At 38.3% G+C, this 12,312-nt stretch overlaps 1 protein-coding gene across 1 annotated transcript in view; it reads left to right on the top strand.

The window, feature by feature from the left end:
• LOC103258716 (attractin) overlaps window positions 1-12,312 on the top strand; it is a 132,173-nt gene that overhangs the window by 29,965 nt on the left and 89,896 nt on the right. The window contains exons 3-6 of the mRNA XM_008056380.2: window positions 1,007-1,120; window positions 6,724-6,852; window positions 8,240-8,445; window positions 9,820-9,988. Of these exons, the coding sequence (XP_008054571.2) occupies window positions 1,007-1,120; window positions 6,724-6,852; window positions 8,240-8,445; window positions 9,820-9,988 (618 nt within the window). The remainder of the gene's footprint in view (window positions 1-1,006; window positions 1,121-6,723; window positions 6,853-8,239; window positions 8,446-9,819; window positions 9,989-12,312) is intronic.

Here is a 12,312-nt window from a genome sequence, read left to right as displayed (position 1 = left end):
TTTTGATTTATTGTAGAGACGAGGTCTCACCAAGTTGCCCCGGCGGGTCTCGAACCCGCAGGTTCAGGCAATCCACTCGCCTCGGCCTCCCAAAGTGCTAGGATTACAGACTGAGCCACCAAGCCCGGCCTCTAAAATAAATTTTTAAAAATAAACTGAACATGGTAGCGCGTACCTGTAGTTCCAGCTACTTGGAAGGCTGAGGCGGAAGAACCAACTTGAGTCCAGCAGATTGAGGCTGTGGTGGCCGTGAGCATGCCACTGCACTCCAGCCTGGGTGACAGAGTGAGACTCCAACTCAAAAAAAAAAAATGTGATACTTAAGCAGATTTAAATGCGGATAGGAAAGTTCAGATGAGAAGATGTTATATATTCAAGAGATGGAAGAAGTAGGTAGGGTTATCTATTTTGGAAAATGGGAAGTTTTGTCTGGGTACTGAGCATACATAAGCAGGGAGATGTGACTGGATAGTTTGAAATAGTCATGGAGAATTAGTAGTTATGGAGAGGGAGAGAGTTAGTGGCAGGATTGCTGGCAGAATTGAAGTGGCTTTTTTAGATTCAATCTTAGTCAAAGCAGATAGTTGGTTTCTTGTAGACCAGTGCTTCTGCTAGTCAGTGCCGTGAAAAGGCAGAGGGGCAGACAAGTTTAGAGAATTGGCAGGTGTGTTTGTGAAGTGAAGTAGTATGGAATCTTAAGTTGAATAAGGAAGTGCAGAAATGGAGGGGCTAGTAGATTGGTTCTAAAGTTGTTAAAGAATGGCCACTGGATGGACTGTATGGCCCAAAGAATCATGGAACACATCTGTTTTGCTTTCCATTGCATGTTTAGTGGTCTCTTGCATATAATAAGTATTAAATAAATCTTTGACAATTGAAAGAACACTATTTGTGTGTTATTAATTTATTTTCTCTTTATAAATTCTTTTTTTAAAAAAAATTTTTATATTCTCAAATGTTCGCTAGTTATGATGATTACTTTATTCTAAATCACTTTTTTTTTCAGGCCAAATAGAGTAATGAGACTTCGTTTCAATCATTTTGCTACAGAGTGTAGCTGGGACCACTTATACGTTTATGATGGGGACTCAATTTATGCACCACTAGTTGCTGCCTTTAGGTAAGTTCATTCATATGAGTACTGGTTCATCATTATTTGATTTCTAAACTTAATGTATTTCCTGGATTGCATTCTTACTGGTTTTACCTTTATTACCACTTTACACATGTATTTTGTGGGAAGAGTACTAGTTCTTGAATCCTATCAATTGTATGTTAGTCCTGACTTGGTTTCTGTAGCTACTAGGTAAGTTCCTGGGTATAATACTTCACCTCTCTGTAAGTTTCCTGATCTGTAAATTGGGATAGTACTACTAAGTTCACCTGTTCTGCATGGAGGTGATAAAATTTACATTTTCAAAATGTTTGGTGAGCAATACATTGAATGATATTATTTCTGTAAAAAATTTAAATCAAGAATCATATCCTTCTTGTTTCTTGTGTGTTTTCTTTTGCATAGGTTTTTAGGAGTTATTTGTTGAATTCAAATATGGTTTGTGTGTGTGTATATAGTTATATAGATTATTATGGATAAGGAAACTTTTAGACAGAATACATATTAAATGAACAGTGGTTACCTGCAGAGAATGAGGAACATACCAGTTATATGTTGTGTGTGTTTTTTTTTCCCAGTAAATACATTCTACATGCGTAGTTAAACAAAAACAGTTTAACAACAGATCTATGGGGTGTTCTTAATCGTTTTGGTATTTTAGTTTTTATTAACAGAAGGTAGCTGTATTATTTGTTATGTTTTTGACCACATGAGACTTCAAAACTCTATTTGACTTTCTTTTATTTGATAGAGAATTTAAAAATACAGTCATGCCTCATTTAAAATGGGGATACATTCTGAGAAATGCATCATTAGGCAGTTTTATTATTGTGCAAATATCATGGGGCATACTTACACAAACTAGATGGTATAGCCTACTACTTACTTAAACTATATGATGTAGCCTGTTGATTCTAGACTATAAACCTTTACAGCATGTTACTGAACTGAATACTGTAGGCAACTGGAACTAAGTGGTAAGTATTTGTGTATCTAAACATATCTAAACATAGAAAGACACAGTAAAGATATAGTATTATTGTCTTATAATACCACTATCTTATATGTGGTCTATTGACCAAAATGTCGTTATGTGGCACATCACAGTATATTTTTCTAAAATGCATATTCCCTTAGGGAACCATAGTTGTTAGTTTTTCAGCTGCAGCTGGCTTTCTGGATTTCTTTCCTGCAAACAGTTTGCTCCCTTGACTTTGGAAAGAAATCAGTTCAACAAATATTTTGTATGTTCCTCATGTGGGGGTAGCCTGGTTGATGTCCCATGTGGGTGAGGGAGATAACAGAAAGTAAACAGTATATGAGGAGCCAAAGGACAGAAGATCAGGAGACTGATGTGTCCATGTATTTCTCCACCCCCCTTGGCTAAAAATCTCTCTGACATATCTTTGAACTGAGAACCAAGGCCTTTTGGGGTTTTAAAGCTTCATGTGCAGACCTAAAGAGCAGGGTGAATAGGCCATGCTAAGCATTTAAAATGGCATTGGCCATGTGTTGGTGTGTATATCTTTTTTTTTTTTTTAAGAGGTCTTGCCAAGTTGCCCAGGCTTGGTGTGTATATCTTTATGCCAGCATTTGAAATATAGCTTGTGTTATAGCAAGAAGCACTCCAAACTTTAACACAAGCATGAAAACTAAGTACATTATCATGATAGTACTTGGGGACTCACTTGTGTTAATCAGAATTCATGGAGCCCCTGTTATATGCCAGGCACTATGAATCAGCTTATCAGTAGCCATCGTAGGAACATGAGCCAGGCAGGTGTATATAACTCTGTGGTTCACCTGGACTGTGTATTTGATGAGCAGACATGCGAATTCCACGCCAACAGCAAAACAAAACAAGTAGGAGGCTATAATTGTTCTAACCAGTGACTTGTGAGAGAAGCCAAAGTATATGCACAGATAGGAGAACCCTTAGGCTTCTCTGGAAAAGCTGATTAACTGATAGTATGAATTAAAGCACTGATTGTATTACAGTTTAACATATGACATATTTTAGTATAATTTTCTAAAACTATACTGAGAAAAAATGTACAAATTGAAATTTACCTGAAATTAAAGACTCCTTAAATACTGGTATCCAGAACAATTTGAAAACCACTATTTGAGGCCATAAGGGTGTTGCCACATTATGGTTTGCTGAGGAGTGCTATTGGGGTAGGAGAATTTTAGATAGAGGAATCAACCCAGTGGTGACATACTAAGGGTCTGGAGTGAAGAGAGCCTGATGGCAGAGGTAGTTCAGCTAGGGCCAATATCAATAAAGAAAAAAAGAACCAAGCAGGATTCAGATGGTGACTTTTAATGTGGTTCTGCACAAGTCTCTGTGTGAACTTGAATAGGTCATTCAGGTGCTCTAGATCTCAGCTTCTAAAACCAAAAATGGAGGTGTTGTGCTGTGTTAATTCAGGCTACTCTCTCTCTCTGGGTGTATTGCAAACTATGAACTTTAGTTTGATTTCAAACTGGTGGATTACATTTATCTTTTTTATTTTGACATTCTGAATAAACTTTATTTAACTGAGTTTCATTATGAGACACATGTGAGAATCACTGGAGTGTCTTATTTTTACCACTCTTCCAGCTCTGCATCTTTATGACTGTAGTGTGTTCACTAGATGCATGTACGGTGCGCCTTTGTGGAGCAGATACTCTGCTGGATCTGCTGGTAGGGAGGGGAAGAGGTGGTAGTGGTGATGGAGCAGGAAGAGTGGTTTTCTTCCCTGAGAAGATTCTTCAAAAGAACATTATTTCTTTTAGAGCTTTTTTTAAAAAGTTGTATATTGACAAGGCAGTTGTTAGACTGTGATGATATAGAGGGAAACCTTTGCAAAAGCAGAAGTTAGTCTATCCACTCAGTTGAAGCCATCCATGGTCAGACCATGAGCTTAGAGAAGCTAGTTCAGGACAGGTACCTGTCTCGTATTCTTGGACCATCTTTTACCAGTCAAAAGTGTAGACCCTGCCTGGCTCCATCATCAGCTCTGACGCCTGACTTTAAGAATCTGCCTTACTTCCCATATCTCTCTGCCCTTGTCCTTACAGTTTTGCAAGGAGGTAGGTGTGTTAAACTGAGGATTACTAATAAGTTTACACTGTGTAGTTGGTAAAGTCAGATTATGCCACAGGTTTGTTCAAAGCGCTCATGTTTGCCTGGGACAATGATGCTGAATTTCAAGTCTGTTTAGAAAATATCTTAGTTCAGTGATTTTTTAAAATGGTCTGAACAGTGATGGTCTGTGTTTAACCCTTTACACTGGGATGTCTCCTCTCAGGGAACATAAAGAGATTATGCAGGACAAACTTATGCCAGCATAGATTTTTCAAAAATGTATGTTTCCTTTAACTTTTCCATTCAAATTACATGAAATAGCAAATAAAGAGATGGAATATGTACTGAGATATATGTAAAAAAAAAAATCAACTGGCATTACATAGAAAGAGAATGTCCTTCCACATCATCTTCAAACAACAGACTGGACAAAAAGTTACATATTATTAATGTGGGAGGAAGAAAATGAGACTGCATTGTCTGCTTGAATAGAAAAACACCAGGTGGAAGACATCAAACAAATTACCCTTGCACAACATATATTAATGAACTTGTAAATGCATGTTGGTGACTGTTTCACGTTACCACACATTACAAAAATATAGGCTATAAAATTTTGGTTTTTATATCCTATACAATGAGTTCCTCAATGTCCAAAATTTCGTTATAAGCCAAATACGATTACAATAAAATAATTGGTTCCAATGCCATATTGTTTAATATGAGATGATTTGTTTTTTACTATTTTGAAAAAAAAGTGTGGCCAAGTTGCTGGTAGGTGATCTTCAAGATGTCTCCAAATGCATAGGAGGGCAGGCAGTTCTTGATTTGCTCAAGTTGAACAAAGACTGCAGCCTAAGCAGTGCCTGCACTTACAGATCTATTGAGGGACAGGGAGGTGGGAGGCAGCTCAGGATGACAACTAAATAGCATGTCTGCAGCATCTCTTCCTCACCCACACACTTTCCATTACCTTTGTATGCCAGGTAAGGCTGTGTTTGTAGTTTTGTCACAAAGCAGTTGTTTTGTTTTTACACTGGGAGAAATAAACACACTCCAAAGCTGTCACAGTTTCAAGTTTTTGAAGTGAAGGAAAGCGAATGCTGAAGTCCTTCTAATGGTGGGGAAGCTGATCCACTTTCTAGTTATAGTTGGTAGCATCATTCATCCTACACATTTAAGTATCCTCACCACATAAAGAATACCATCAGCCATTACTTCTGGACCACCTACTAGTGTGAGGCACTGTTTAAGTATTCCGCATGCTTTAACAGTTTGATCCTTACTACATACTGTGATGTAGACAGGATTTCTCTCTGTGCACTTGAGGAAACTGAGGCTCAGAGATATCAGTGACACGCCCAGGCATGTGGAGTGAGGGTTGGAGTTCATGTTTCTTTATTCCTGAACTTTGTGCTAGGATAACAAGAGAGTGCAAGGTCTGTCACCTGTGACTGAGGCCACCAGTTCTTCCTTGTGCCAGTATATTTTCTGGGAAGGTTGCCTTTGACATACCTGTTTTAGATTGCCCTGCTCTTGCCAGTACTTACCCCTTCTGCGTTCCAGGGGTTTCTGGTGTATATAATCGGTGAATGCTTGGTGATGATTGAACCCTTCATTTGAACCCTTCAATCAAATGTCACCACTTCCCGAGGCCTTCCTTCACTGCCCTTTCTAAAATAGCGCCTTCTATTATTTTCCCCTGCTCTGTTTCCCTTCATAGATTCTTTCATTCTGTATTGATAGGATTTCGAGTAAGCATATCTCTTCTGAAGAGCAAGTTGGTGTGATAGATTAAGAAGCTTAAAGCCATCATTTAGACCCTTTGACTCAGTAATTTTTTTCCTTAACCAGGCACCTGACAAATACTGATTTAGAATCTATTATGTGCTGGGATCTCAGGGAGGCCCTAGAGAGAACCTAGGGAACTTTTAGTGATATAAGAACTGCTTATGGAGTATTATTTGTTAAATAGAATATAAAATGCAAATGATACCAGTTAGACAAAATGCATCAGAATGCTAATAATATTGGGGTCATGGGTGTTTGTTTATCTAGCTTTTTTTTTTATATTTATATTCTTTATTTATATTTATATTTAGTATATTTATATAATATACTAAGTATATTATAAATGTACTTAGTATAAACATATTTTATGCCTCTCAATAGTATATATTTGGCATTCATCAACTCCCAGAATTTGTTACTTTTGATTATGAAGGTATACTCAATTTTTCAAAGAAGTGTTTTTTTTAAAAAAAAGAATAGGGCCATTGATTTCAAATCTCATTAGAAATACAACCCAGAATGAAAGGAAACGTAGCAAAAGATTTAGATCTGTTCTTCAGAGGATTCAGAACTCAGATCTGGAACTAATAGAGTAGCACTATGTATTTATCACAGGAATTTGCCCCTTTCCTGTATGTAGTTTTTAAAATTGTAAGGATGAATTTCAGTTTTTAATTTGTATCTGCCACAATTTGATATGTCTGTGATTGTGCTTCCCTTTATAAGATGTGTATGTTCATTTCAGTGGCCTCATCGTTCCTGAGAGAGATGGCAACGAGACTGTCCCTGAGGTTGTTGCCACATCAGGCTTTGCCCTGCTGCATTTTTTTAGTGATGCTGCCTATAATTTGACTGGATTTAATATCACTTATAGGTAACTTATATATTTAATTCCAGTATTTATGATTTTATAATATTATTTTTTTTAGCAGTAATAATGACTAGCTTACAATGTGCCAAGCATTTTGCTAGGTAGTTTGCATGAATTTTTAAAATTAAAGTTCTCCTAAAAACTCAAGTGTAGGCACTGTTTTTCTACTCATTTTATGATTGAAGAAACTGATGGGAAAAGGTTAAGTAGATTGTCAAGGTAAGTCTTGGGGAAACCATAGTTTCAACCCATGTGTTGCTGTTGTTGAGCTTCTGCTGGAGGAGAGGGGACATTTTCCTGCTAATGGATAAAAGCATGGGGGGGGTTGTTGCTAAGTATACTTCAACAATATTAATAGTTGTCATGTACTCAGTAGTAGAAGAAATCTATGCTTTTTTTTTGAATCAAGAGTCTTACTCTGTCGCCCAGGCTGGAGTGCAGTGGCACGCTCATGGCTACCTCAGCCTTGACTTACTGGGCTTCAGATGATCCTCCTCAGTCTTGCAAGTAGCTGGAATTATAGGCACGTACCACTGCGCCTAGCTAATTTTTTTTATTTATTGTAGAGACAAGATCTCGTCAAGTTGCTCAGGCTGGTCTCGAATCCCTAGGCTCAGGCAATCCTCTTGCCTCTGCCTCCCAAAGTACTGGGATTACAGGCGTGAGCCACTGTACCCAGCCAGAAATCTATGCTTTTAAACTGTCTTGATTGTCCAGTTATCCTCCCTTTTAAAATCTGAATTATTTCATTTCAAAGTGCTATCAATAGAGCTGTCTTAAGTTACATTATTATGAGACACATCATGGTTAAATTCTTACATTAAGTTAAACTGGCTCTCCTTCTTCTATCTGAAATGAATAGATAAAATTACTAAGGAATTTAAAATACACCACCTGGACAGTAATCTTAAATTCTACAAATTATCAGAGACTATGAGGGATATGTACCATCAGAATGGTAATGTATTGTTGGCAGTTTGTTTTGTTCTTTGCTACTCTAAGCTTACAGGCATGAATCCAGCAATTCTGTAATGCTCATCATTGGTGGGCCACCAAGAAGAATCAGATAGTCATCCCACCTTTGAGGACCTAAATCTGGACTATTTTGCACAATCTCTTCCCTCATAATTTCTTTGACTCTAATGAGTTATTTATTCTTACCCTCTTTATGAGAATCTAGCTGAGTTGATTTGATTTCATCATCTGTACCTCAGGCCTTAGCTATGCAGTGTTGAGTGACCCCATTTGGGCTGAATTGTAAGTACTGCAGTTATGCTTGTGAGTAAATTGAGGAGACAGTGAGATTCTTAAACCTGTGGAGGAGGAAGTTCTGCTAAATTAATTGAAGTGTTGCTTTGTGTTAACTTAATTTTCCCCACTGTTTTTATAGTTTTGACATGTGTCCAAATAATTGCTTGGGCAGAGGAGAATGTAAGATCAGTAACAGCAGCAAAGCTGTTGAGTGTGAATGTTCTGAAAACTGGAAAGGTGAAGCTTGTGACATTCCTCACTGTACAAATAACTGTGGTTTTCCTCATCGAGGCATCTGCAATTCAAGTGATGTCAGAGGATGCTCCTGCTTCTCAGAGTGGCAGGGTAGGAGCTTCTTTCATCTTGATTTTTCTTTTAATTTACAGAATGTTCCCAGTTTAATAATTGTAGATTGACTTTATTCTTGTCATCTATATACTTTATGTAAATATTAGGTAGCATTTAAGCTTTCATATCCCTTTATCCGATTTTTCACAATCTTTCAATTTCACACATGTATAGTTGTTTTCTCTTTAGAATTGTGGAGGGGCAGGACATTCTTTGCAACCTTTTCATGAAAGTTGGAGAACTTGGTCTTAGCCATAAGAGAATATAGCAGAGAACCAGCTGGGAGGTGGGACAAGAGCTGACAGTAATGGCATTTCCTCGGAAATGTGTTCTAAGTTCAGAGAAAATTGGAGTCAGTTAAACATTAGAATCCTAAAGGAGTCAACCCATAGCATTACCTATAGAAATAGATGATTGAAGAAGCTTTGGGGAATTCCTTAAGGGGTTTGTGATAATAACTGTTACTGATTTAGTGATTTTCTTTATACACTTTCTGCTTCCTCAGAACCTTTTTTATTTTAAAAGGAAATATGTTTGTTTAAATGTCTTAGTTTGTCGGGTTTGACTGGCATTGAAGAGTTAATCATTGAAATTTTTGAATATCTACCACCATAAAATTGTTGCAGTAGAAGCCAAACTTCTCAAGAGTAGAGTCCGTCTCTTGCATCTGTTTAAGTTTCTTGACTTACAAGAAGATGGATAGTTTGTGTAATTACTCCCAGGTGTAGACATTACAGTTGACCTCCCATAGCCACAAGTTCCATATCCACAGATTAAACCAACCATGGATGGAAAATGTTCGGAAAAAGAAAATAATACCTATTGAAAAGCATTATAGTATAGCAACTATTTACATAGCATTTATATGATATTGGGTATTATAGGTAATCTAGAGATGATTTAAAGTGTATGGAAGGATGTACATAGGTTATATGCAAACACTACACCGGTTGCATAAGGGACTTGAGCATTTATGGATTTTGATGTCTGAGGGTGTCTTGAAACCAACCCCCTGTGGAAACTGAGGGACAGTTGCACATTTTAGCTCTAAAGTTTTTCATTTGAATTACTAATTTCTTTGTCTGGTCTTTCTCCTGAGAGCTGCTTATGCAAGTATTTCATTACCCAAAAAAACCTAACCTGGATGTGGTCAAGTCATTATTAGAAAGTATGTGATTTTGAATTTTACTAGGGATAACTCTTGGTCAATACTTTGAGTAAGTTAAAATCACAAATTAAAAGGATTTGTTGGATATTTAGAAAAGACTAAGAATTCCTTAAATTCATATTTGTTACCATTAGATGATTAAAACTTGGATTGCAATGTTTTAAAGCTGCATTTTGTGAAGCTAATTTATTATGTTTTATTAGGTCCCGGATGTTCAATTACTGTACCAGCTAACCAGTCATTTTGGACTCGAGAGGAATATTCTAACTTAAAACTCCCCAGAGCATCTCATAAAGCTGTGATCAATGGAAATATAATGTGGATTGTTGGTGGATATATGTTCAACCACTCAGATTACAACATGGTTCTAGCGTAAGTTGTTTTAAACATTTTTTTTTTGCAAGAAGCTTAGTTTTCACTTTGAAAATTTATAAAGTACAGACAGATAAGCAAAAAGAAAAGAAATCGCCTATAATTCCACTACCTGAGGAAAGTTCCTGTTAATATTTTGGAAGTAGTCTTTCAGACTTAACATACATTGAGTTTTAAACATTGAGAGCAGGCGAGGTGCAGTAGCTCTAGCCTGTAATCCTAGCACTTTGGGAAGCTGAGGTGAGAGGATTGCCTGAGCCCAGGAGCTTGAGACCAGCCTGGGCAACATGATGAGACCTCATCTCTATAATAAATAAAAAAATTAGTCAGGTGTGGTAGTGTGTGCCTGTAGTTCCAGCTACTTGGAAGGCTGAGGCGGAAGGATTGCCTGAGACCAGCAGGTCGAGGCTGCAGTGGCAGCGAGCATGCCACTGCACTCCAACCTGGGTGACAGAGTGAGACCCCAACTCAAAAAAAAAAAAATTAAAAATCAAAATTGAGAGCCACAAAGAATTTATTGTCATAGTAAGCAGTAATTCATCTTTTTTTAGGTACAGTCTCTGATATTTTGCTTTAATATGTATAGTAGGTTCTATATAAATAGGGGATTATTTACCTTTAGCTATTAAGTTTAATTAATAGTTCCATAGATCAAATGGTTTGAATTTGTATTTTGCTAGTGGAAATTATGCCATTGTCCAATACTTCCCAGGGTTCAAAGTCTATTTGCTAATTCCATGCTGCTAATTTTGAAAGGAGGATATATATTGTCACAGTGAAAGTAGCTATGGAGATTGATTTTTAGAAGAAATTTATGAACAGTTAATCGTACTGATTTTGTGACTTGGACATTTTTTCCATGCATCTTCTATTAATGAAGATTGTCAAAAACCAGTCTCTATTTTTAAGGGATTCTGGGAATGTGGCAGCGGTAGCATAGTTTCTGAGTTCTCCCAAATATAGTCCTGAAACACACAGAACAACTAGGCCAGCGGAAAAAAACAAAACAAAACAAAACACATGAGCAACATCTATAACAAAACTTGATCAGAAGGTAAACTATATGAATGGGTGAGGCTAAATCATTGACAGCTATAAGACTTGTGTGGTACCAACATCTGTGTAGGAGTGAGCAAAGGGAAGTAGCAAGCAGAGAGTCCAGTAGATAGGCTAGGATAAGTTAGGATAGGATCCAGTATGGCTAGAAGACACTCACTCAAAAGCTCAGCAAACCAGTTGAGAACAGTAGGTGGAACTGGAAATAGTTTTGCATATTCAAGCATTCCACAGTACAGTCTGAAGGGGCAGGAGCAGTCTGTGTTTTATTTACTCTCAAAATGAACCAATAGTAATGTCTTTGGCAGGGGACAGTGGCTCACTCCTGTAATAATCCCAGCACTTTGGGAGGCGGAGGTGAGAGGATTGCCTGAACCCATGGGTTTGAGACCAGCCTGGGCAATTTGGCGAGACCTCATCTCTACAGTAATTTTTTTAAAAAAATTAGCTGAGCGTGGTGGTGCACGCCTGTAATTCCAGCTACTTGGAAGACTGAGGCGAATTGATTAACTGAGCCCAGCAGGTCAAGGCTGTGGTGGCTGCTGCACTCCAGCCTGGGCGACAGAGTGAGATCCCGACTCAAAAAAAAAAGAAAGAAAGAAATGTCTTTTTTTTTTTTTTTTTTGTGTCAGAGTCTCACTCTATCACCCAGACTGGAGTGCAGTGTGATGCTCTCGGCCACCGCAGCCTCGACCTGCTGGGCTCCGGCGATCCTTCCGCCTCAGCCTTCCAAGTAGCTGGAATTATAGGCGTGCGCCACTACGCCCGACTAATTTTTTGATTTATTGTAGCGGTGAGGTCTCGCCAAGTTGCCTGGGTGGGTCTTGAACCCGTGGGCTCAGGCAATCCACTCACCTCAGCCTCCCAAAGCATGGGATTACAGGCTGAACCACCAAGCCAGGCTAGAAATGTCTTTACAGGAGAAAGATTCACACTGGGGAGAAACTGCTGGGAATAGAATTCATATTGAGCAGAACAGGTATAGTAGAGAGAAAGTAAAAGAAAGTTCAAGTAACAGAAGAGAACAGAGCTGGGCTCAGTAGCTCAGCCTGTAATCCCAGCGCTTTGGGAGGTCAAGGTGAGTGGATTGCTTGAGCCCGCAGGTTCAAGACCTGCCTGGGCAACTTGGCAAGACCTCATCTCTACAGTAAATAAAAAAAAATTAGCTGGACGTGGGAGCACGCTCCTGTAATTCTGGCTACTTGGAAGGCTGAGGCAGAAGGATCACCAGAGCCCAGCGGGTCGAGGCTGCGGTGGCCGGGAGCGTG

Source organism: Carlito syrichta, unplaced genomic scaffold (assembly GCF_000164805.1).
Source record: "Carlito syrichta isolate Samal-C Ts95f unplaced genomic scaffold, Tarsius_syrichta-2.0.1 Scaffold302335, whole genome shotgun sequence".
Lineage (NCBI taxonomy): Eukaryota > Metazoa > Chordata > Mammalia > Primates > Tarsiidae > Carlito > Carlito syrichta.
Note: the sequence above shows the minus strand (reverse complement) of the source record. Positions and strands in the feature narration are given on the sequence as shown.